Source organism: Megalobrama amblycephala, linkage group LG24 (genome assembly GCF_018812025.1).
Source record: "Megalobrama amblycephala isolate DHTTF-2021 linkage group LG24, ASM1881202v1, whole genome shotgun sequence".
Lineage (NCBI taxonomy): Eukaryota > Metazoa > Chordata > Actinopteri > Cypriniformes > Xenocyprididae > Megalobrama > Megalobrama amblycephala.
The window spans coordinates 12579655-12606484 of NC_063067.1; the positions used below are offsets into that span (position 1 = coordinate 12579655).

Genomic DNA, 26830 nt, shown 5'->3' on the forward strand with positions numbered 1-26830 from the left:
TTTGTTTAATCTCTTAAATCTCTCTTTATTTATCAGTTAGTTTTTATATGGAAGCTAAGTATAAATCAAAAATAAAGAACAAAACATCCATTATATAACACAAGTATTGCATTTGGTGTGAGTTTAAGTGGGAATGTAAAAGGTTTTACTCACTAGCAGGCTGGTCCAGTTTTACTATCAAAGCTTGAAGTGCGTAAAGTGCTTGCAACTGTCTCTCTGTGTCTGAGTTAAGGTACTTGTGTAATACAGGCAATCTCCTCTGGATTATGGTCAAGTCCACTTTGCATGAGGAGCCCTCGGCTGTGGGCAGAAGACACAAGATTTGTTGACATTAGAAACTGTACCACGTACAAGGCAAACGCAAGATGCTGCCCACTAATATCAGCATTCCTGTTCAACGCCTTTAAGTGCTAAAATTTGCACATCTACCTACTAGTTACAAATATTTGCATAGGGTGAAATATCTCATGAAATATCACTAAGCAGTTCCCCCTCCATTTTTATATGTATTATGCAGACACATTTACATATATGGCCACAACTCAATTTAGGCATGTAGACATGGTCAAGACGATTTGCTGAAATTCAAATAGAGCATCAGAATGGGAAGAAAGGTGATTTAAGTGACTTTGAATGGGCCGTGGTTGTTGGAGCCAGACAGGCTGGACTAAGTATTTCAGAAACTGCTGATCTACTAGGATTTTCACACTCTAGGGCAGGGGTACTCAAGTTCAGAGGCCAAGAGGGCCGGATTTTAACCAAATGAAACGCGAAGGGCCACAAATTATAACTTGGATCGTAAGACTTTTATTTAGGCCTACTTAAGACAATATTTGTAGTTTTACTGTTTATTTACTAAAAGTGCAGTTAATTATCTAGCTAAGTCTTAATAGTATGGTGTCCTTTTTAAAGTGTCACTGAACATGATAAATGGAATTTAAAAAAGGGACTAATAGCTTGTCTTGCTGTATTCTTAATGTACAAATGCATAAAGAAAAACAAGAACTGATGAAAAGAAATCCTTGTTCATTTGAAATGTCTGCATTGTTTTCACAAGAAATTTAAGGTATGGCTGTTGTTCACTGGCTGATGAGAGTTTGTCCGTAAGACAAAAACATTGCAATTTTTATAGTCTTTTTATACTCCATTGCACCTTTTTAACACTTTTTATAGCACCTATTTACACTCAGAGAATAAATGTTTTATTATTCGTATTATTATTAGGCTACCTACCTTTTAATTTGGTCAGAATCCAAAAATCTTTTTTTCTTTCTTTCTTTTTTTTTAATGTTCAATCACAATCTCATGAATTATTTAACTATAACCAATGTTGTAAACACGATAAATCAGATATTCTCCGTGAGCTCAATGATGTGAGGACAGATCTGTAATGGGAGCGCTGCTTGCTTTCTGTTTATAACACATTGACATTAAGAATAAAAGGTTTGTTTTTCATGCTGCTCGACAACTTACACACTGCAAAGTTTGAGGAATGTCAACTGAATTTCATCATGGAAAAATAAGGTTACTTTGTTTTTACTTGCGCGCAGTCTCGAGCCTTTGATGGCGTTCACGAACACAAGTGCTCGACACATGCGCACTAGAGAGATTCATGCGTGTCTAGTCTTTTTCGCTCAAATAGTTACAATAAAATGTCTTTGTACTTGTTTAAAATTAGAGTTGCTGGTATCTTTTAATTCACTATATGCGTTCTCTGCTGATGATTACAGCGTCACGCGCACTGCACGCCTACCCTAGTGTACGTGTAAAAAAACGAAGTAATATTCACGCTAATTTTGAACGCAAATTATAATAAAAATACATTTATATGTAGCATGATACGGGCCACAAATTTAATGCTGACGGGCCGCCTGTTGAGTACCCCTGCTCTAGGGTTTACAGAGAATGGTCAGAAAAAGAGAAAATATCCAGTAAGTGGCAGTTCTGTGGGTGAAAATGCCTTGTTGATTCCAGAGGAGAATGGCCAGACTGGTTCGAGCTGATAGAAAGGCAACAGTAACTCAAATAACCACTTGTTACAACAGAGGTCTGCAGAAGAACATCTCTGAACACACTACACGTCAAACCTTGAAGCAGATGGGCTACAGCAGCAGAAGACACACCGGGTGCCATTCCTGTCAGCTAAGAACAGGAAACTGAGGCTACAGTTCACACAGGCTCACCAAAATCAGACAACAGAAGATTGGAAAAATGTTGCCTGGTCTGATGAGTCTTGATTTCTGCTGCAACATTTAGATGGTAGGGTCAGAATTTGGCATAAACAACATGAAAGCATGGATCCATCCTGCCTTATCAACAGTTCAGGCTGCTGGTGGTGGTGTAATGCTGTTCTTGGCAAACTTTGGTCCCCTTAGTACCAACTGAGCATTGTTTAAATGCCACAGCCTATCTGAGTATTGTTGCTGACCATGTCCATCCCTTTCTGACCACAGTGTACTCATCTTCTGATGGCTACTTCAGCAGGATAACACACCATGTCACAAAGCATTGAAAATGATGATGAGTTCACTATACTCAAATGGCCTCCACAGTTACCAGATCTCAATCCAGTAGAGCAGCTTTGGGATGTAGTGGAATGGGAGATTCACATCATGGATGTGCAGCCGACAAATCTGTAGCAACTCCGTGATGCTATCATGTCAATATGGACCAAAATATCTGAGGAATTTTTCCAGAATCACCATGAAGAATTAATGGGGTCCAACCTGGTACTAGCAAGATGTACCTAATAAAGTTGCCGGTGAGTGTAGATTTAGATGTATTTTTATTGATTTATTTACATTACATTTTGATTTCAATTAATGTTGGAGGGAAAGTGAGATTTTTAGATTTATTTTTAGGAAAATTAGTAGTATATCAAGCAATTATTGGCTGTTGAAAACCCAAAAACCTGATTTAATGTCACATTACAATGCAAATGAAAGTATTTTTGGTGGTTTTAATGGTCCTTGATATAATCATATTTAGGGATCATTTATGGCTCAGCCATTTCTTTCATGAGTTTCACCACACAAAACAGTTCTCTGTTGTTATTGTGTAAAAGAAATACAGAACCACTTACTTTTCACTGCTGCTTTGCACACAGCAGTCATTAAAGCTCTGAGGAAAGGAGGTGAACTCATTTCTGATTCATCAAGATTGGCCTGTAATAAATGATCACACATCAATAAGAAGATCATTCACAGAGATTCACATCCTTCAATGAAGAGCCGGATGCAAATCTACCTCAACCCAGTCGAAGATTTGTTCATCGCCAGCCATGTCCTCAAGTAGTAGTTTTTCAAGTTGCTTGTTCAGTTCCTCAGGCGAGAGCGTTCTCTTAGAGACAGCCTCGGTCAGGTTTGAGCCGTCAGAAAGAGTGAAGTCTAATTTCTGAAAGGTCAAGTTAGAAATGTAACTCGTTCAATACGGAACAGCTGCTTAATAGGTGAATGTTTTGATAGTTAGCACATATTAGACTAGGGGGATGTAAATGAAGGCTCACGTGTTCTGTGATGAAGCTGTGCACATCCTCTGTTTCAGGTATAAAATCTGCCCAGCTCAACCCAGAGTCCCTCCATAATGATCCCACTTTCCTATGGCTCTGAATCACACACAATACATTTATTTCCACCATCTTCCCACTTGTCACAAATATGGCAACACAAACAAATTAAATGTATGTTTCAAGTGTTTTAGCGTACCATTTGTTTGCATAGAAGGTGCAATATTTCAGAAAATAATATCCCAGCTCTTCCCACAGGGAGTAATGGTTTGCTAAATTCGCTGTGGAAACAAAATAAGCAAATAAAACTCAACTTGTGTACAGGCAATTAATAAAGCCGACGAGTTTAGTCTGAATTCAATAGCACTGCGGTAAAAACTCACCTAAATAATTCTCTCATAGAGATTCCCCCCTCTCGAAGTACAGGGGTCACCAGCTCCGCAAGGTACAGCCATATATGGGGAATATCAATGGCCATATCATCTGCTAATTCAAGAGTTTCAGAGAACCTGTGGGGAAATAAATACATTAAAATCCCAGAATGGAATGCAGTGCTTCCCACAGGTTTGAAATATACTTGTGGTGGTAGCTGCGTGAAAAATCCTCCTATTACCCACAGCACAAAAATGGTCTACTACATGTGACAAACAAATAATGTGTGATTTTTAACATTGTTTTTATTCATTTAATTTTAATTACATAGCATACTATTACATTTAATTACATACTAATATTATGCATTTTTATGCATTGTAAATTATGCAAAATTACAGCATTTAAATGGTTATCCTTTTCCTATGTTCTCCTTGCTGTCATATAGTGTCTCTCTCAGTGAATGGGACACAGATTTTACTAGTAAAATTTATATAATGAATAATTTGTGTCAAATAATGTTCTTAGTCTTTTCTTCCTGTGGGGGAGACTACAATAATTTAATATGAATTAAATGGAAATCAAATTAAATACAATTTATTGTGTAACCAAAATACCAATAATGCCCAAAAGAAAAAGAAAAAACTTATCGTGTGACATTTGATTATAAACAAGCCCGAAATACACCTTGACTCTTATTTTGAAATGTCTGTACTATTGCAGGCTGATCCTTCAGATTCTTACAACCGTATAAAACGTTTTATATAAAGGCCATAAAGTAGACATTGTAATAATTCATCAACTTGAGTTCATTATCAATCGCTTGGCATAAATCCGTGCTTTTCATTGATTGAGAATCACTTTGAAGCAGTCTGAAGCGCTGTTGCACGAGCTTGTAGAACGCGCAACAGCGCCCCCTTGTGACTTTGCAACATGCAGCACCTGTGGAATTGTTCGCGGGAGTAAACAGTTCTGACGCACACATAATGAGCAGGTACGAAACGACTAGTTAATCGATCGCGGATGGTTTCATTATCTTGGGCGGACATAAAAGTATAAGAGGATAAAAATAATAAAAGCAAAAATGTGTCTCCAATATACTTGGGCGGCCATTATTATACCTGGGCGGCCCGCCCAAGTAAAGTCTATGTGTGTGGGAAGCACTGGAATGTGACATTTTTTTTCAAAGTTGGCAACTGGAGTCGATTTTGAAGGTTTTTACTCTTTCTTTCAGTATTAAATGTATTGATAGAAAACAGCTGTATTCAGTCAAAACCTACAGAATTCATGCAATATGGTGCATGATACATGCACACTAGAAAATTTCATCGTTGTCCATTGTTTGCGCTATTCCAGAAGTTATGACCAATAAAAATGTCATTGTACTCCAACTAGCTTGCAGGTATGCTGAAACAACAGGTTGGGTCAGTGTCACCACCTTGTGGACCAACTAATTAGTGCAAAAAAATTTTTTTTTGCATGAGCGGACAGAGTTCGGTACAAAATCTGGCTCCATGCATACAGTACACATTGTACACATTAAAAAGCAAAGTATACTTTGGGCTTCAAAGTATCTGCCATCTGACATCACACATCACCGTTTCCGGGTCCAAGCGCTCCATCAGATCCCAAAAGCAAACAATAAACGGTGCTAATATACACTCATAGTGTGTTGTGGTAAAACTGAAAAATCATGATCTAACCTTTATCTACATATGAAAATATTGACTGGCGACAGACTTTAGCGTAAAAGCTTTTAAAAACTTAGCTTTAAAGGTGTGCTATAAATGAATAGTGCTCATAAAAGGCTGGAAACAGTATTTTATACGTCATGACATGAGTCACTTAACTCTTTCCCCACCATTTACAGAATTTTCCATCATTTATGACACAGTGCTTCCCCGCCATTGACAGAATTTTCCGGCTTTCCGAGTTTTCACTGTTTTATGGTAGGGGGCGCTATTATGCATCTTCTGAAAGAGTCCAGAATCTCCAGATCAAAACACAGGAAAAAAGGAGCAGAAACAAGTGATGAAAGCATTTCTTATGCACGTTGTAGTCTCAGCTTTTTGTTCAAAATGTTCCTTATGAAACTTTTAAAAAAAATGCATGAAGCTAGAATAAAACTGAATTTTTTGTTTAAAAGCAGAGGCTCTGTTCTTTCTTTTGATATATTGCATGTTCAGATATTCATAACACAAAATATTCTAGGGGCCATGGCTAGCAACTTTTTTTTCCCTTACTTTTTTTAAAAAGCTGACAGGGAAAGAGTTAGACGTACAGTGCTCAGTGTAAATGAGTACACACCCTTTGAAAAGTAACATTTTAAACAATATCTCAATGAACACAAAAATAATTTCCAAAATGTTGACAAGACATATAACATCTGTTTAACTTATAACATGAAAGTAAGGTAAATAATATAACTTAGATTACACATTTTTCAGTTTTACTCATTAGGGTGATGCAAAAATGAGTACACCCCACAACAAAAACTACTACATCTAGTACTTTGTATGGCCTCCATGATTTTTAATGACAGCACCAAGTCTTCTAGGCATGGAATGAACAAGTTGGCGACATTTTGCAACATCTATCTTTTTCCATTCTTCAAGAATGACCTCTTTTAGAGACTGGATGCTGGATGGAGAGTGATGCTCAACTTGTCTCTTCAGAATTCCTCATAGGTGTTCGATTGGGTTCAGATCAGGAGCCACTGAATCACTTTCACCCTGTTCTTCTTCAGAAATCCAACAGTGGCCTTAGATGTGTGTTTAGGATCACTGTCATGTTGGAAAAGTGCACGACGACCAAGGGCACGGAGTGATGGTAGCATCTTCTCTTTCAGTATAGAGCAGTACATCTGTGAATTCATGATGCCATCAATGAAATGCAGCTCCCCGACACCAACAGCACTCATACAGCCCCACATAAGGACACGGCAAGCACCATGTTTCACTGTAGGCACCATGCATTTTTCTTTGTATTCCTCACCTTTGAGACACAATACAGTTTTGAAGCCATCAGTTCCAAAAACATTTATCTTGGTCTCATCACTCCAGAGTATAAAGTCCCAGTAGTCTTCATCTTGGTCAGCATGGGCCCTGGCAAACTCTGAATGGGCTTTTTTGTGCCTGGGCTTTAGGAAAGGCTTCTTTCGTGGATGGCACCCATGCATGCCATTCCTCTGCAGTGCTGTACTGTGTCACAGGAAGTAGTCACCCCAGTTTGGCTTTCTACTTCTTTAGATAACTGCAGTGAACTTGCGTGCTGATTTTCTTTAACCCTTCTCATCAGAAGACGCTCCTGTCGAGGTGTTAACTTCCGTGGATGACCTGGACGTCTCTGTGAGATCTTTTTTAAATTTTTGTACCACTTTTGCTACAGTATTCTGACTGATAACAAGTAAAGCTTTGCTGATCTTCTTGTACCCTTCACCTTTCTGGTGTAAAGAAATTATTTTCTTTCTCTGGTCTTGTGACATTTCTCTTCCATGTGGTGCCATTGCTGACAGCATGAAATGGGAAGGGGTTTTAACACCCTTTTATAGGCAACCGTCTGCTGGACACCTGTGTAATGAATAATTAGACTCACCTGTGGTTGAATTCTTGTTAAATTAGACATTTGTAGTCTAAAATTTAGCTTTGCTCCAGAGACTTTCAGTGGGGTGTGCTAATTTTTGCATCACCCTAATTTGAGTCAAACTGAAAATTTTCAGTCTTGTCAACATTTTGGAAATTGTTTTTGTGTTCATTGAGATATTGTTTAAAATGTTACTTTTCAAAGGGGGTGTACTCATTTACGCTGAGCACTGTATATACATTAGCTTAACAACATGCTAATGGAAAAATATTTCTTGTTTTGAAGCAGAAAGTAAATAAAATTAACTAAAATAATTAAAATTGAAATCTTCAAAAAACAATTATTATCGATTATAATAATTTTGAATGATTAGTCATTGCATCAGTTATTTTATGCGACTCAAAAAGTTAAAAGTGTTGCAATCTCTTACCCTTTAAAAAACTGAAGTTTGAGGAGGATTCCAGTGTGCAGGAGCTGGTAGAGCAGCTGACCCATATGGTCTCGTGTGATCTGACTCCTCTCCAGCGTGGACTCCACACCCACCCGCACAAACACATAGAGCATGGCGGGTTGCTCTAGCTCCTCCACACACTGCACTGCCTCCTGCGTCACAAGTATACAATGCTTAGAAATACCTCAAGTGTCATTCTGGACTGGGAGATACAGTTTAATAAGATATATACAAAATGCCCTTTTTGGCGATAAAAAAAAAAAAAAAAAGATACAAACCTTGTAATCATTAATGTGCAAAAACTCATCAATAATGGACTTGGACCGCCTCTCCATGTCCTCTTCTGTTAATGCAGTTTTATCTGGAGAGGGTCCTGACAGTACTTCAAGTTTAACAGCTACAATAAGAGACAGCATTTAGTTTTTACTTCTTTTCTCCAATGTATTTCATGTCAATGTAACCAACAACACATTTTGCACATCATCATAATGTGTGTGAGGGTATCTGTGCGACTCACCAGACTCCCTGGATTGGCTACGCTCCAGTCTGCTCTTGTCTGCAGTGCTGGCGGGCAGCTTGGGTGTGTCTGAGGCATAAGAGTCTCTGCGCGACACTTCCTGGACCGACTCCTCGGGAGCCTCCTTATTGCTGCTACCCAACAAGATGGGCCCTGTCCGAGTGGGACCCAAACTTAATGGCTTGTCATTGCGCTCCCGCCCTGAGCTTCCACGACTGAGAAATTCACAAACACACCAAAACATACATTCATGAATCTCCAAATGTAAAAGTGTTTTCCTTCATTTAAAGATTTGCTAAGATAAAATGCTAATTTCAATGTACCATACAATGAAACAAGAATACAAATATTATTTAATTATATAAATGCAAAGTATAATTATAATTTGCTAATAATAATAATATGCTTATAATAAATAAATAAATAAATAAGGCAGCACAGAATAAGTTAGGAGCCATTCAATATGCTTAATAATAATATCAATATGCTTATAATAATAATATAGGTATAATAAATACATCCTGTAAGTACGTCCAACAAAAGGAGGCTTTTACATGTGTACAGTACCTGCTGAGAACTCTCCTGGCATCAAAATCTGGGGATGTAGAGGGTAAAGACGAGGCCGGAGGCGCTGAGGGTTGCAGGGGTGAGTAACGGTTCAAACTGGCACTTGGACGAGAGACATCTAAAGAAAGAGGGTGCAAAACAGGAAAAAAAGAAATTAAATAGATTTTACATTAATAGTAACACAAAGTCTAGAGCCAGAAAATCCTGCATAAACTATAAAACAGCTGGAATTGACAGAGCCAGCAGCCAGCGTTTGACTGCATCACTTTTTCTTTACCTGACTCACTGGCCTTGGCTCCAGCCCCTCCACTGCTGCCCTTAATCCAGTTCTGAGCTCTTGGTCCCAGCTGAATCTTCTCATCTATTGTTGGCTGAAGAATGCACAAGCACACAGTTTCAGTAAGATCATATCATGTATTCATTTAGATCAATGGTTCTTAATGGCCCTGTCCCAAATGGCACGCTTCATATACATTTACGTTCTTGTGGACTTACAATGGCCACTGCATGCGTGTGTTCGTGAAGGGTGAATCAAGAGCGCCCACTTTGTGGTCAATATGCGCCCTCGATGGACACTTTTGCCAAGCCCGTACTGAAGCGAGCTCTGCAGCAGACATTTTTCTGAGAGTCAAAGCGGTGTTATGTCGCAAAAGTACGGACTCGTAGGAAGACTGGGAGTGTTTAGGGTGCCATTTGGGACAGGGCCAATCAGCACTGCACACTTTGTATGTATCCCTTATTTAATGCACTTAATTGAAATCAGCAGCTCATTAGCAGAAAGCTTCATGAACTAAACTTGGTCGGTAAGAAAAGGTATAAAATGCGTAGCACTGCGGATCCCCAGAATCATGATTAAGAATCAATGATACTCTAAGATGATACAACACAAGCAAACAAAACAACCATCAGGTGGGGCTGTTGAGTCAAATAGTCAATAAGCATATTTACAAACTTAAAAAAATCATTTTCTCAATAAATATTTTTGTCTTGTTTTCTGCTAAAAATATTTTACCACCATTAAGCCTTACTAAATGTATGCTTACAATAACAGATTAGCCAATAGGGTTGATAAGGTCTTCCAGATTTTTTTTTTTTTTTTTGATAATTTAGGGTGGTGCTTTAATTGTGCTTATGCTTCAGCTGGCTGACAGTTTGCATGGTAAAACCAAGCCTATTTATACAGAGCTTCCAGCTATGATCAGTTGGTTTAATAGTCCTTCACAAAATATGTAAAATTTGTTTGGCATATTCAGAGTGAGAAGGAAAATAATGTAAATTATTTAATTAAATTAAATAAAAAATACTGGAAAATTAGATGAAATTATTTTAATTGCTTTTTTTATTTAAAAATATTTTTAAACAATATTTTTTTTTTTTTTTATATGTGGCGAAGTCGAAGTCCTGCAAAAAAGCAGAATCAATGACATGTACATAGCAAAGTGTAGTTCACACAACCTCACTAAGTGTGATTCAGATAAAAATAAAAATGCAGCTTCCTCCCTTTCAAAAAGATCATGGGGGAGTGTGAAAAAATATGCAGAACAGCATATCTAGAAACTCTTTTTCTAAAACACAGCTATGCTAGCAATCAATAGACGTGACCAAAAAGAAAAAGTGTCTTTGTTTGGATTCTACCTTGGTGATCTTGGGAATCTTAGTGGGGTCTATTGTTCTGCTGTTCTTGGTCATAGGCACAGTGCTCCATGTCTCCTCTCTCTGCACCCCTGCAACATGGAGAAGGAACGGTTGGAACAGAATACAGTTGCTTCATCAGTGAAAACAGAGAGGAGGCCCACAAGACTGAGTAAGCTGTAAAGAGGATTAGCCTATAGCAGAAGTCTCTTTCTGACCTGGTCTCCTCTTGTTATCCTTGGACAGCAGTTGCTGGTGGACCTTTCTCTGCTCCTCCTGTTCTTCCAACTTTGCCTCTTTATGGATCTGCTCGATGGTCTTAGGGCCCAGGTCAGCTCTCCGAGACACCCAATTGTGCTGAGATGAGTAAAGAACACAAATAATGACCTGAAAATACCAGAATCACTGCCAAAAATATATATTAAAGTTCCTCACAGTATAAAGCTCAACTTTTAAGCAGCTCAACTGTTTTCAAAAACCCATTCACCGCTATAGAAGTTCACTCAACTATGACGACTTATGCTTCTGAGAACCCCGGAAATGTGAAAATTAAACAAACACAAAATGTTTTGATTAAATCATCTGTATGCTTTATAGAACAAGTAGTTAATTTATTCACTCATACAGGATGTCAAGGACACAATCTTGTACCATTGTCTTTACTTTTAAGTTTACTTCTAGAACTCAGGTTGCTGAAAAGGTTCTATTGATCACCATTTGGAAAAAAAACAAAACAAAAAAAAACTCACCAATCGCAGGTCAATAACATCCTGCAGCATGAACCGAATGCGTGAAGAAGTCTTTCTCTCCTTTACTATCTTCTCCATCTGGTTAAAGTACTGATCCATTCGTGGCTAAAAGGAACAAGAAGAACCATATGTAAGCACAAGCTTTAAAAGACCTGAAAACATAAACAGACCCCAATCTACAATATAATGAACCGTTATTCTGCTGACAAAGCTAAGGAATTCACATTTGCCCTTACTTAAAGTAAAAAACAATTCAACTAATGACATTAGGGTGAGTTAATAATGAGAGAATTCAAATTTGTTTGTGAACCATCCATTCAAGTGCATTAGGCACCACCTCACAGTCATGTCCTCAGCTGAATCCAAAGCGAATTTCGAAACCAAAGCACATTAAAATGACTCATTAGGCACTAACATTTCCAAAGCTAACATGTAGGTTTTGAATTGCAGCAATATGTTTTGGAGAGATGTACAGACCAGCAGGGGTTTACTCAAATTGTCAACAAGTACACAAAGATTCAACACAAAGTGGACAATCCAACAGGCAAAAATTTCAATGAGGGTGTTCAACCACAAAAAAAAACTGCAAAAAGGAAGAGAAATGTTGGCACACCACAGCTCCAAAAATAGAAAAATATTTATTTCATGTTCTCACCACAGGTGACCTTTCGTGTTTTCTCTTCCTTTTTGCAACAAGTACACAACACAAACACAACGTTTCTCGAAATTTCAATGGTTTACCACTGGGGGGCAGTTTGATACACGCTCTGAACATTCGAAACAAATGATTCGTTAAAGGGATAGTTCACCAAAAAATGAAACAGTAAAAATACCGAACAGTATTTATATAATTTTTTATCTCTAATACACCACTATGTCCAACCGCGTTCAGCATTCGCTTAGTGAGGTCTGATCGCGCTCTGACAGCGGCAGTGATGTCTCGCGCATATACTTCAATGAGAGCGAGACATCACTGCCGCTGTCAGAGCACGATCAGACCTCACGAATCGAGTGATGAATGCGGTTGGACATAGCGGTGTATTAGAGTTAAAAAATTATATAAATACTGTTCGGTTTATCACACAATCCGATCGTTTCGTGTCTTAGGACATCAATGTGTCGTCACGAGCCGCAGGGTTTAATTTGGATTTGTCTGTGCAAGTTTTATTTACTCTTATAGTAGAAGTTCCCATCCACTAGCATTATTTGACTGACAGATGGCAACGGTTGGAGTTAAAAATCATCATTTGTATTCTACTGAAGAAACAAAGTCACCTACATCTTGGATGCGCTGGGGGTAAGCAGATAAACATCACATTTTCATTTTTGGGTGAACTATCCCTTTAAGCTTCGAAGCTTCATGAAGCAGTGTTTTGAAATCGCCCATCACTAGATATTGTTAAATAAAGTCGTTATTTGTTTTTTTGGTGCACAAAAAGTATTCTCTTCGCTTTATAATATAGTAAAGTTGAACCACCATAGTCACATGAACTGTTTTAAATACATCTTTAGTGGCTTACTGGGTATTGAAAGAGTTAATTCTCTTGCTGGTAATGCAGGTCTCATTGAGCCATCAGATTTTATGAAAAATATCTTAATTTGTGTTCCGAAGATGAACGAAGGTCTTACGGGTGTGGAACGACATGAGGGTGAGTAATTAATGACAGAATTTTCATTTTTGGGTGAACTAACGCTTTAACGGCAATTATAGAAGACATCCTCCCGATTAGGATCAACCAGGCTGACCTTAGCTTTCTCGAAGTCCAGGTCCCTGCCAATAGTGGTGAGCAGCCTGCACAGGCACTCCAGTGACTCTTCGTCATGGTTTTTCAGCAACTTCACCACACAGTCGTGCATGATGGCCTCTGTCAGCATCCGCAGCTTAAAGAGCTCGCCGATGAACTTGATGTTGCCAATGGAGCGCCTGCGGGCTTTGTCTTTCGCCTCTTCCAGTTCTTCCTGCAGTCTCTCCCGCTCGCTAGCCTGAGAGTGAGAATGATAGGATCATTGTGGGCCCACTGCAGCAAAATCAGCATTTTAGCTTATGAAGAACAGAATTACCCAGACTACAACTGAAGATCGTTTTCAGAAGCCTTTATAGTAACTTTAAACCAGGGCTCTCAACCAGTTCAAGGAATGAAAACAAAAACCACAAACAAACTGGATTTTAATGAAAACGAAATCAAGTGTAATCTTTCTGAACACAATTATTTGAAATTACCATTAACCAGTTAATAACGTTAATTTTTTGTTCCGTTTAATAATTCAATTTGGCAGTCAACCAAACATGAATTCAAATAGTATGGCCTATGCAAATGTGATGTTGACGCTTCCAACGTGAGTAAAATGCACTGGCATTAGCTTTTGGATCTCAGGAGTTTTTCCAAGGATATATCTCGTACCGTTAAAACATTACTTTAAAGTGAAAATGAATGACAGGGAATATCCAGTGTGGTGTGTGTGTGTTTTGAAACTAGCGAAAATTGCAGGTTAGTGTAGAACCGCTACTATTCAGGAACTGAAAAAATATATATTATTTCAATAATTATACAACATGTTGTCAAAGTTAATACTGTGGCTTTATGTATGGTCAGACACTTGCATGTGTCATTATATTATTAACATTTTACAAAAGCTCAAATAGAGTTACGAGGTTTTTCACCAGCGAATGTCGGAGATTTGTGTTTTGTCATGCCACATCTTAGGCAGTAAGTGTATCGCACTACGTTTTCATCATCTTATAGTTTGCAAAGTTTATTGTAGCTGGCAGTTTAAGACAGTTTTGCTGACAGTTTGTGGATCCACTGGAATTATGAGGTTTGTTCAAGCTCTTAGTATAAAGATCTATTCAAGCTCTTGTATATAGTATAGGCAAACAAAAATAATAAAAATTATGAGGTTAAAAAAAAATTAATCATTCATAATGAGATCAATAACATGCATTTAGAAAATAGATGTCATGCAGACTTTAAAATGATATATTTTCAGTGAATCACAACTTCACACAAAGCTATCGGATTGTATTTTTACATTACTTTTATTTGTGTCAAGGAAAAAAAAAATCAGAGGGTGAGTAGATGAAAGCAATTTTATTTGTTAAACAAACTATTCATATGCATATAATTATAAAAAAAAATAATGTATTAATAAATAATAATTTAGTTAAGGCTCATGAACGATTCATTTTTGTATCTGTACTTATGCACAATATTGGATCTGCAATACAATTATTAGCGACATTTTGTTTTAAGATTTTCTTTAAACTAAAATATTTAAGATTTTTAAATGGATAAATAAAAAGTATGCTTATGACTGATTAAAAATGTTTGCATGCCATTTAAATCTACACAAATCATTCTAAGCAACCTCATGGCATGTGTCATTTACATCACACACAACATCCAGGAAACTTAAATGGTCTGTGAACTGTTTAAGAGCAGTTTTAGCGATACGTTCGGTGCTGAAACACTTACCGAGGTAGCTGCCTCCAGCTCCCTGTGTTTCTTCTCGAAGGCATCGTCATCTACCTTGTCCTTCTCAAACTCCTTCTGACAGCGGTTCAGAAGCAGCTTCCGAAAATTCACAGTGTTGCTGGGCTTATCCGTCATGGGCACTTTTAACTACAAACACAGCACATGTACGTGACTTGTACGTAGACGTGCAATCTACATTCTCTATCCCAAGCTAAACATTTAGTTTGAATCTTCATTCGCTTCCAAAATCACAAATAAACATGAAATTCTTTATTCAATGATTACTGAACTTAAATACTATTGTTACATTTTAACAGACCCCAGTTTTAATGGAAAGTCTGACTCACCGTGGCCAGACAGCTGCACATATTGCCATAGGCCACAGAGAAGCTGGGTTCATCGATGGCTTTCTCGAAAACCAGGTCTATGACCCCCTTGAGCCGCTCCTCTGTGTCAATGGTGAGGTCAGTCACCTGCTTCATCAGCTGGTTGAACATCTGTGGCGTCAATTTGTTGAGAATACTACGCACTTTTCGGAAAAGCTCCTGTAAAAACATCAATGAACATACTACTGAATGTCCTCCAAGGCAACAATCAATCCTAAGGTCCCAAGCTCTTAGTATTAGAGAAAGAAATAAGGTAATAAACTATTTAACTATAGCTGAACATCTGGATACCGCAACATACTTTCTTCGTACTGCAAAATAAGCTACATAAGGGCATCTGAAATGTGTCTTTGGTTCGGGACGGAGTAAAAGTGAAGGAGGACCTGAGTTTTCTGGGCGTCTGGATCTTCAACGGCACTCTCCCGCTTCATGCCAGGCTTCCAAGCATTCTCTGTTGTCCTCAGCTGCACCTCATCGTTCACAGACACGTTTGTGATGATCTTGCGTCCAGGAGGGCGCCGCAGGCCAACATTCAACAGCTGAAGGAACAGACATAATTATACAGTATGGACAGGAATAATAAGTGTTTCTAAGATAATGTAAATTGAAAAAGGTTTTTATTCATGTGTTAAGTTTTAAAAAATGTAATTAAATTAAAGATAGAGGGTCTATGGAGCATAATAATTGACTTATTGTAGATATTAAGACAAAGCTCTATATTATTTTCTGTATAAGTGAGAGAATAAGTAATGGAAGGTGGAACGAACCGGTGCTCCCCTGCCTCCTTGAATCTGCCGGCCGAAATCCGCAAACGCTGGCGTGAAGTCTGGGCCTCTGGAAATCACACGTGGGTCTACTGGCCGCATGGGCAGCTTATTTTGGTTAATCTGTTCAGCAAGGCAGAAACACATTAGGCTTCTCTTAAAGAACAACTTACTACTCTGTACAAGAGCAGTAATGAGTTTTACAGGGATTTAAAAGAGGGCCATAATCAGGTTACAATATCCCTTTATTCCCATAGTAGTCCATTTAATGGTGTGCAAATTAATTCTGGTACAAGCTAAATTCCTATAAGAATTTTCAATTATTAACTTCAAACTACCATTCTATATGTTCAAACTAGGGCTGTCAATTTACCGTGTTCATTTAGTACAAGTATAACGCTATTGTATTGACATTTTTTAATGAACAGCCTGTGTAATATTGGCTGACCTTATCTAGAACAACATCAGAAATGGGAGGAAGCCCCTCTGGTTTCTGCACACACGCAGGCATGAACTGGAAGCCCAACAGGAAGTCTCTGTCGTACTGCTTCTTGCCATTCTTCTCTGCAGGCTCTGCAGAAGAGCAGAAATGCTTTCAGTGGTAAAACCTGGCAGATACACATGTGGGAAACTAGAGAATGTCGAGAGATGGCCTTACGTGGCACTGTTTTGATCAGCGGCTCTTTGACTGCAGGCGGGTGTATGCTGTCACTGCTTTCGGTTTCAGACGAGTGTTCAGCTCCATTTCTCTGAGGCTCTACTTCCTGTTCTCCGTTCTCCTCGAGCACAGCTCCTACTGACGGCCTCCTCTCCACCTCCACAGGAGGAGGACTGGGGCTCTCTGCAGCAGACTCCATAGAGGGCTGATCCATGTCCTCCTACCAAACACACACAGCCACTTTAAGCCTACCTTACTAATTTGACTACAATCAACATTATAGATATCTAGATTTCATAGATATCTATCATTTATCATATATAAAATAATAATAATAACCCTGATGTATCAAATATGTGTACAGACAACTATAATCCAAGGGCATAACTGGTTTTCACTGGTTTCACCCTTTGTTGGCAACTCTTGACTACCACAAAACACGACTAAAAGGTTCCTTTATAAACAAAAATATAATTAAACCAATAGAACTGTTCCAAAAATGATAAATTCAATGAAAAATACCTGTTTGTTGTGATTAGATTACTTTAGAATAAAAGCCAGATGCATCAAATGATGCACAAAAAAAACATGGAAATTATTTTACCTCTTTGTTTGGACACTGATCTTGCCCTACAGGCATGTTCTTTTTTGGGTTCTTCCAGGTCTTTGGTGCACTAGATGTAGCTGTACAGTTAAAAAGCTTGTGTTATTTGAATGACCCTCACAACATTCATCGTAGCTGTTTATTCCAGGTGCTTACCTTTTCTGGACTGCAAGAAAGGCTCGCCTCTCTTGTCCGACAAGGCCTCGGTCTCCTTCCCTGTTTCTTTGAGCTCTGCTCCTGTAGAGGGTCTCCTGGCTGACCCTGCAGAAACCTGACTTGGGTGCATGAGTCCTGGAGGAGGAGCAGGTGTGGTGGAGATAGCAGCAGTAGTGGAGGTGGAGAGGAACGGGGCGTCAGGACATCCAGCGCTGTCCTCAGCAGGAGGCGAGGGACTATCCGTTTTTACCACCGCAGACTCAGCGTCCAGCGCCGGTGTGATGGGCCTGGGCTCCGGGCTGGGGGACTGGGGCACACTGGAAGTAGGCAGCAACGGAGAGACTTCCCTGTGTTGGGATTCCGAGTCTTCACTCAAGGGAGCAGCATCGGTGTCCGTCAGCCCATTGACAGCCTTTTCTGGCTGGGCCTGAGATGTAGACAGGCTCTGAGGTGAGGGTTGCTCTGAGGAGGAGGATTTCTCTGGTTCAGAGCTCTCAGGTTCTGGTGTGACAGCTTTAGTGGGGCTGGGCTCAGCTGATGGGCTCTGGGCGTCAGCTGACTCCACTGTTGAGGCAGGTATGGAAGGACTGGGGGCTGTAGCTACACTTGAGGCCGTTTCTGGGCCGGAGGGGGGAAGCTCAGTTTTCTGTGAGGGAGAGGGCTCTTGGACCGGGCTGCTCGGATCAATTCTCTCCAACGAAGTCTCTGGCTGCCGCAGTCCAGGAGATGCAGATCTTTGCGAAGCAAACTCTAGTTTTGTCTTGCAATCTAGAGCCATTCATTAAACAAGGAAATGCATCAGAGGTACAGTATATATACTGACAGAGTAGGGTAAAAAACAAATATTGTGATTATCAGGATTAATCATATCAGGAAATCCTGAGAATGTAGTAATTATTTTCTCAGTTTGCTCATGGTGAAAACAATCATTTATTGTCAAAGAGCATACATTTTGACTGGTGTTCATTATTGACAACAGACATTAATCATTTCATCAGAAGATTACACCTACATCTGATACATATGTGTAGCTTTGGGCAAAATATTAAACATTTGCATTGCATTTGCAGTGATTTTGTTGGCAAAAAAATTAAGCAACATCATGAAAGTGGTGATCTTAAAGGGTTAGTTCACCCAAAAATGAAGATTCTGTCATTTATTACTCACCCTCATGCCGTTCCACACCCGTAAGACCTTCGTTCATCTTCGGAACACAAATTAAGATATTTTAGTTGAAATCCGATGGCTCCGATTTCAAAACACTGCTTCAGGAAGCATCGGAGCATAAATGAATCAGTGTACCGAATCTTCTGTTCGGAGCGCCAAAGTCACATGATTTCAGCCGTTGGCAGTTTGACACGCGATCTGAATCATGATTCGATACTCTGATTCATTTTTGCTCCGATGCTTCATGAAGCAGTGTTTTGAAATCGGTCATCTCTAAATAAGTCGTTATTTTGTTTTTTTGGCACTCCAAAAATATTCTTGTCGCTTTATAATATTAATATTGAACCACTGTACTCACATGAACCGATTTAAATATGTTTTTAGTACCTTTATGGATCTTGAGAGAGGAAGTGTCATTGCTCCCTATGGACGCCTCACTGAGCCATCGGATTTCAACTAAAATATCTTAATTTGTGTTCCGAAGATTAACGAAGGTCTTACGGGTGTGGAACGGCATGAGGGTAACTAATAAATGACAGAATTTTCATTTTTGGGTGAACTAACCCTTTAAGATTTTCTGTTTTAGTTAAATAATTAAAAATGAATAGTACAATACATAACATACATAAATAACATAAAATGCATTTGCAGTGATTTTGTTGGCAATGTAAAATTAAAGGGATAGTTCACCCAAAAATGAAAATTGTCATCATTTACTCACCCTCAAGTAGTTCCAAACCTGTATGACAAACCTGTATTTCTTTGTTCTGAACACAAGGGAAGATATTTGGGAAAATGTCAGTAACCAAACATAGTATTTTTTTTCCTACTACGGTAGTAAATATGAGGTGAAATCTGTTTGGTTACTGACATTTTTCCAATTAGCTTCCGTTGTGTTCAGCAGAACAAAGAAATTCATACAGGTTTAGGAACAACTTGAGGGTGAGTAAATGACAGAATTTTCATTTTTGGATAAACTATCTTTAAGATAGTTGATGAAAAAAATTATGAAAAAAAAAAAAAAAAGACAGACCAGTGGTTCTCAACAAAATCCACCAGTTGAGGACCACTGCTCTGAACCTGTGGGGAGAAGGTGCATTTGCTTCAAAGCCTGACCTGTTTTCAAGTCGAGCTGGGCGCTGTCCACATTATACATTGCATGCCCGTGATCTGCTACCTGGTTGTTCAGCTGCTGGGATTTGAGGTAGAAAATGTGAGGATAATGAGGGTGCGGACATAAAAACTAGCAACAGAGAGACACAAGGCACACGCACATATGCAGCACACAGACAGAGCGGGAAAAACAGAAACACAGAGAATGGAGAGGAGAGAGAGGGGAGCAGAAATGGAAAAAACATGAGGAGGAAAAGGGGAAAGAGAGCAGAGGAGAGACGAACACGGTTAACGTTCAGGGAGAGAAGACAGAGGAAGTGTCCAAACACAGTGAGTGCTCCATCTACAGGGATTGTGCCTTAGAACAGGGATTTTAAAAACCATTTCATACAATTTTATGTCTCACCACCAAAATATGATCAGAATGATCTTACAAAAGGAATTTGTCTTGGTGACTACATAAAGGCTAAATATTTTCTTGTAATCAGACTCATTTATACTTTGTGTGAAATGTGTAATATTATAAAGACAATTATATGTTAACATAATAATTGTATAAGAAAGCTAATGAGCAAGCTAAAGGTGATAATTATAAGACAAAACTTGTATATAAATATACAACAATAAAAATTAATCTTGAACATACACTAACTATTCAAAAGTTTGGAGTCGGTAGGATTATAATTATTTGATAGAAGTCTCTTATGCCACCAAGGCTGCATTTATTTGATCAAAAATATTGTAAAAACTGTTATATTGTTAAATATTATTACAATATATTAATTAATAATATCTGTTTTCTATATAACTCCATTTCTCTCACATGATCCTTCAGAAATCATTCTAATATGCTGATTTGGTGCTCAAGAAATATTTATTATTGTCAATGTTAAAAAAACAGTTAAATAGTTTTGTGGAAACCATGATACATTTTTTCAGGACCCTTGAATAGAAAGTTCAAAAGAATAGCATTTTTTAAAAATAGAATTTCGTGTCTGAATTTCATGAATTTCATCTGACCCCAAACACTTGAAGGGTGGAACGTAGTTGCAAATAAGGATTGTTTTTCACAATACCACACACATATTTGTTTTTATTTATTCCTGTAAAAATACACATATTCTTATATCACTTTTGACATGGATAGCCTGTGGACCCCAATTTGAAAAGCCCGGTTTTAGATTAGGCACACTGAGGATGAGGGATATTCTACTGGAGTGTGTAGATGAGGAGTCACTGTAAAGGGACACACATGGACCAAGACGGCACAAACAATCATGAGGCAGAAATACAACACGTAACAATATGCAAGATTGAAACATTTTATAAAATTCGAAATAACTTTTATAGAATTATGCACAATTACTTCTACAGGAAAAACAATTTCCACTTTTCCATCATCGGGTCAAACCATTCTCATTGCTTAACTGTTCCATTCCGTGCCAGTTCAGCCCAACTGGTATGGATATGGTTTAATTTTCCACTGTGGGGCTGATAACGGAGCTCTTTGGAATGTAACACAAATGTGTCAGTCGTTGCCTTTGTAATGCAAGAGTTTGCAGACCATATGAGATTCAAATAGCGACTGTGTTATGGAGGATGATCAGATATTTCTTTTAATTTTATTATGAACTTGTGCTAACTTTGCTCAAATAGCGCACTTGGTAAGATAAAGAGAAAATGGCAGCCAGGCAACAGACAAGTGATCAATCCTGAGTGGCGATGTTGCTACACATTCCACCAGCACGGTTGAGAATGGCTTGTAATAGTGCCGTGCCAATCCAAGCTCAAGTCAAAATATAACTGGAACCGTTCCTTACAGTTCTTAGAACCGTTCGGCCTGACGGTGGAAAAGCGGCTAATGTTTCAAGGCTACGTTCAGAGTTCTTCATTACAAGTGTGTAAAATTGGTGGCTAGTGGGCAAAAGATCAAATTGTTAAGCAATTAACTCCTCAGCAAAGGTGCTGACCTAAGGACATAAGCTGTGGCTTTAGATAAGAAGATAAACTCCTGATTATGAAGGAATGGAAACTCTGGCAGTGTGGCTACAAAGTCAATAGGTGGAGTTGCTATGGTGTTCTGACTAGCCAAGTCAAGTCACCTTTATTTATATAGCGCTTTTTACAATGCAGATTGTGTCAAAGCAGCTTTACAGTGATAACTGGTATATAATTTTGGCTGCACAGCAGCTCTTAAAAGAAAATGGTGTCAATGCAGGCAGAACAAAGCACTGCTGAATATCAAATGTCAAGATTAGATTTTTAGAAGACTAGATTTTGTCTTTGTTAAGGTGTTCTGGGTGGTTGCTTATTGGCTCAAGTCAAAAAAGGTTGAGAAATTAGAAAGTGGACAATATTATGCTAAATCTGTATGTGTGCATGGGGTTTTTATGTTTGATTTGATGTGATTGGCCATCTTACCTGTGGAGGTGTAGGAGTGGAGGAAGGCCGACTCCCACCCACCCCTGATAATATCTCATCTGTGACATCCTTGCCGCCCTGGTTGGGGTCTCGGATGCGGATCTTGGAGGACAATAAACAGACAAAAAATTAACTGATAAAGCACCAGAAGCATCATGTACAATATAATTCCTGTTCACTATTACCCAAGGCTGGTTAATAGGGTTGGGAATCGAAAATCAATTCCAATTCTGTAATTGGATACTTCTTATAAAATTAAAATTTTGATTCCGCTTATCGATTTCTGTGTGTGCACTGTAATGTGGTTTAAACCATTCAAGCACAAGACGACGAACTCAATTCGACACTTATGCACTGTTTTCTGTGCTGGGCACATCCAGAGCGAGCGCACAAAAAGCCACCTCTCATATAGTGCACTAATACTGAATTGAGTTCTCTTTCACATCTTCTTGCGCTTAAATAGACAAATAAAAACAAAATGATGTCAATATCCCCATAAACACAGTCAGTAATGTCTTAAATGAACATAAACAGTTGCGAAAGAAAACAAATGTATAACAGTATACTGGATCCATGCATTGGGTCTTAGAGTGACAGCAGCCTAATAAACCTGCTGCTGTCTGTGTCATTACTGAAAAGAGTAAGAAAATCACTCACTAATAATTTTTGTAACTTTGAGAATTAATCTACATTTTATTTATAAAAAGAAAAACATGCAGTGTTATTTTACATTTGATTTACATTTCTGAACTGCGTTTATTTATTTGTGCTATTGCTAATTTGCTTACTTGTTCTTTTTGTATTACTGACTGTATACTTGTGTTTAATAATATATTAGTTAGTCTAAGATTTTTGTTCATGGTATTCAGCTACAGAATGTTTTTCAAAAATACAGAATAAATGTTTGATATCTAAATGTTTGACTTTTTTTTTTATCATATTGGAATCTAAACTGGGAATCGATTAGAACCCAACCCTACTGGTTAATTATATATGAATTAAACCTGAACCTATTAAGTTTTTCAATACTAATTTTCTCAAAGCATTATGGGGACATTCCAGTTTAAATACTGCTATAAAGATGACACAGAATAAACAGTTCATGTACACTCACTGTTTTCTTTTCCCTCTTAGCAGGTGGAGGTTGTTGTGGTGTAGGCATTATGATGGGTGTAGATGGTGTGTACATGGGCTGCCCAGGATAGAAGGGAGGTCCTGCTGCTCACAAACCGTACAAGACAAGAAGTTCCATATTAAAGACTCATTCAGACCAGATTTGATGCAACTAAACTATGATTCTGTTGATCACACCCAATATTTTCTGTGTTTTGCTCACTATCCTTCTTCAAGCAGTATGCAAATTAATGTAAATCCTTTATGCTGGCTATGCTATGCACTTGTTCAAAAAAAAAAAAAAAAAAACTTAAAATATAAAACTTTTTCAATTAAATATATAACTTTAAATATACCGTAAAAATGTGTAAAACAAAAAACAGTTTGAAATGTGATAATTTCCTTCAAACAGTATGCCAGTTGAAGGCTATGAATACAATGTTTGTAGACTATGCTATATATTGTGTGCAAAAAAGAATTTAAAATATAAAAACTACTATATAATAATATACATAAAAACCTATTCTACTTACGGAACGAACGCGGCGGCAGTTTCGTTTTTTTCCGTAAGTAGAATAGGGAAGGCGTAGAACATTCAGCGTAAGCGTTTTGAAGAATGCGGAAATAGGAAGTACGTTCAAGGTGATATTTTGTGTTTATAAAGTATAAACAGTAGGGCTGCACGATATATCGCATGCGATTGTCACGCGCATTTCGTCAGTAAAGCCGGTTCCCTGATTACCGCTAAATCGTCATCACCTGCTTTCAAATGGAGCGGCATTTAATAGACAGAGCCGTAGTTCACTGACAAGCCACGCAATATCACGTTCATTATCGAAGGCGAATTATCTGCGATATGAACGCGATATTGCGTGGCTTGTCAGTGAACTACGGCTCTGTCTATTAAATGCCGCTCCATTTGAAAGCAGGTGATGGCGATTTAGCGGTAATCAGGGAACCGGCTTTACTGACGAAATGCGCGTGACAATCTCATGCGATATATCGTGCAGCCCTAATAAACAGTTGTATTTTTTTCGAAAATGACTGATCGTTTCACTAGATAAGACCCTTATTCCTCATCTGGTATCGTTTAAAGCCCTTTGAAGCTGCACTGAAACTGTAATTTGGACCTTCAACCTGTTGGTAGCCGTTGAAATCCACTATATGGAGAAAAATCCTGGAATGTTTTCCTCAAAAACCTTCAATTATATAACTCTTAATAAAATCATATAAAATCCAAAAATGTTTGAAATTTGATAATGAAATCTACTGATGACTCTTTCGTCACTATCGATTAGTTGTTGCAGCCCTAGAGTAAACAACATAGAAGCATACAATATTCACAAGCAATTTTAAATACTAAAATTGTTAACAAGCAAATGTCACAGTTTTGTAATTTTCTGAAAATTTGTCTGCTTATCAGAATGAATTGTTTCGAAACTAAAACCAAAGCCACATGAATGACAAACCACAAATAGATAGTTCATCTTAAAATCTTGTTCTCATTCTAAAAATTCAGATTTACAAGATTAAAACAGTAAAAAGGAAATCAGCAGACTGCATGAGAAAGTCAACAGTAACCCACAGGTATTTATAAGCTGGCAGACAGGAAGGGAATGAGGGTGCTAAACTCACCATAAGGTGCAGGGAAGTCCCCTGGACTGGGTCCAGCATAGAATGTACTGGGTCCAGTGGGCTGGACTGGGTACTGTTGAGGAGGCCCTACATACTGAGGAGCACTGTGACGGTACTGTACAATCACACGACAAGCGAATTAGTGAAAATTCAACAAGTATAACTGCAAACAATATGTCATCAACCTGAGACACATTGTTTACATAAACATCACAACAAACACATTAAAATAACCTGATGTAAACACATGGTCCAGATATAGTACGTGTAATGTGATTCCTGTCTGCAGTCTTGTGCTGTCTGACCTGAGGGATGTAGTACTGCGCTGTCTGTGGGGAATGGAAGGGCATGGGAGCCATGGTCATCATGATGGGCTGATTGGGGGAATAGACCGCTGCCGTGGGGGTCTGAGATGTGGGCCGAATGGAAGGGTTGTTGCTTGGAATGGTGGGCCGGGCCGTTTGCATCTGCGTCCTCTGAAAAAACTGTGAGGAAAAAAGACAGGAGAGATCAGTTATGTGGCAAACTGATACGTATCAGAAAAGTAAACACATTTTGTACAACTATTTATATAAACGCATGCAAGAAACAAAGACCATCCTAAGTAACATGCAATATATAGAGGTATATAGATACTATCTGATGATAAACACTTGTTACAATGCCTTCATAATAGATCATGCATGCATGAATCACAGTAGTGCGTTTGTGTGCTTTTTTCTTTTCAACTCCAAATAGCAAATTATAGTACTTATTTATAATACTATGAAGAGACCTTTCTATTAATACATTTCTCAAATAGACCTGTTGACTCCAGCATCTCACACTTGTGACTATGTACAAATGCCAACAACAGTGAATCATCAATTTTCATCCAAACTGAGAACTGGTTTGCCACTGAATCAGTTTATTAACTGTTGCAGAAATGTGAGTCATAAGGACCACGTAAACACTGAGGCTAAATACAGGTGTCACTCCTATTCTGTGCGCTTGCTTAATCATGTTTTGTACACAAAGACAGCAGTGTTACATTTTACAGGAAAAGTGACAATCACATTTGAACAATCATCATTGTGTGTTTGTGTATGGAGTCACTCTAGAAAATGCAGTTTGGTTGCACCTTGTAAGTGTAAGTTAACCCGTTTTAGCTATTTCTGATTAAAAAAAACAAACAAACAAACAAAAAAAACACACTTTTAAAAAGTTTGGGGTCAGTAAGATTTTTTTTTGAAGAAATTAATATTTTTATTCAGCAAGGACATTTAATTGATCAAATGTGACAGTAAAGATATTTGTAACCTTACAAAAGATTTCTTTGCAAATGAATGCTGTTCTTTTGAACTTTCTATTCATCAAAGTATACTGGAAATAAATATTGTTTTTCAAAAAAATATTAAGCAGCAAAACTATTGTCAACATTGATAAGAAAATCAGCATATTAGAATGATTTCTGAAGGATCATGTGACACTTAAGACTGGAGTAATGATGCTGAAAATTAATTTTGCCATCAAAGGAATAAATTACATTTTAAAATATATTAAAGTTGAAAAAGTCATTTTAAATTGTAATAATATTAAAAATAATATTTGTAGCCATGAGCCAAATTGTTGCTATATGATTATCATGCAATATATTGCCATTTAAGGTAACAGCATTTGCAAAGTCATTTCACTTGAGATTTACTTAAAGAAAAAAGAAAAAAGATTCCAAATTCCATTTACCATGTCTGAATCAGCCTACCCTACAGTACAGTTAATTATGATAAAGATTTCGATTCGGTGGGAGGTGCCTGTCACAGGTAAACAGTCTTGAGCTCTCACACAGCAATTTCGACACTGTGGGTGTGGCCAATAGAACAGAGTTTCCTTAAGGACAGTCAGCATGTTGCTCTTTGAACACAGACGGTAGCTGTATTATCTGCAGATACATTATTACTCTAACTCTCACCACTGATTAGGAGCCAG

General features: G+C 38.1%; 1 protein-coding gene across 14 annotated transcripts in view; it reads right to left on the reverse strand.

Annotated features, from left to right (window-relative positions):
• eif4g3b (eukaryotic translation initiation factor 4 gamma, 3b) overlaps nt 1–26830 on the reverse strand; it is a 56550-nt gene that overhangs the window by 691 nt on the left and 29029 nt on the right. For 9 of the 14 annotated variants that reach the window (XM_048179322.1, XM_048179326.1, XM_048179325.1 and 6 more), the window contains 28 exons: nt 25171–25350; nt 24866–24980; nt 23232–23335; nt 22118–22228; nt 19700–19775; nt 17417–18184; nt 17261–17340; nt 16657–16876; nt 16447–16571; nt 16002–16121; nt 15618–15773; nt 15196–15393; nt 14849–14995; nt 13122–13358; nt 11376–11480; nt 10845–10983; nt 10630–10718; nt 9272–9365; nt 8995–9112; nt 8428–8642; nt 8189–8307; nt 7890–8062; nt 3889–4014; nt 3705–3786; nt 3506–3604; nt 3247–3393; nt 3083–3164; nt 154–300 (listed from right to left, as the gene is read on the reverse strand). In XM_048179322.1, the coding sequence (XP_048035279.1) occupies nt 154–300; nt 3083–3164; nt 3247–3393; nt 3506–3604; nt 3705–3786; nt 3889–4014; nt 7890–8062; nt 8189–8307; nt 8428–8642; nt 8995–9112; nt 9272–9365; nt 10630–10718; nt 10845–10983; nt 11376–11480; nt 13122–13358; nt 14849–14995; nt 15196–15393; nt 15618–15773; nt 16002–16121; nt 16447–16571; nt 16657–16876; nt 17261–17340; nt 17417–18184; nt 19700–19775; nt 22118–22228; nt 23232–23335; nt 24866–24980; nt 25171–25350 (4372 nt within the window). The remainder of the gene's footprint in view (nt 1–153; nt 301–3082; nt 3165–3246; nt 3394–3505; nt 3605–3704; nt 3787–3888; nt 4015–7889; nt 8063–8188; nt 8308–8427; nt 8643–8994; nt 9113–9271; nt 9366–10629; nt 10719–10844; nt 10984–11375; nt 11481–13121; nt 13359–14848; nt 14996–15195; nt 15394–15617; nt 15774–16001; nt 16122–16446; nt 16572–16656; nt 16877–17260; nt 17341–17416; nt 18185–19699; nt 19776–22117; nt 22229–23231; nt 23336–24865; nt 24981–25170; nt 25351–26830) is intronic. The other 5 variants (XM_048179319.1, XM_048179329.1, XM_048179330.1 and 2 more) reach the window with 3 other exon arrangements.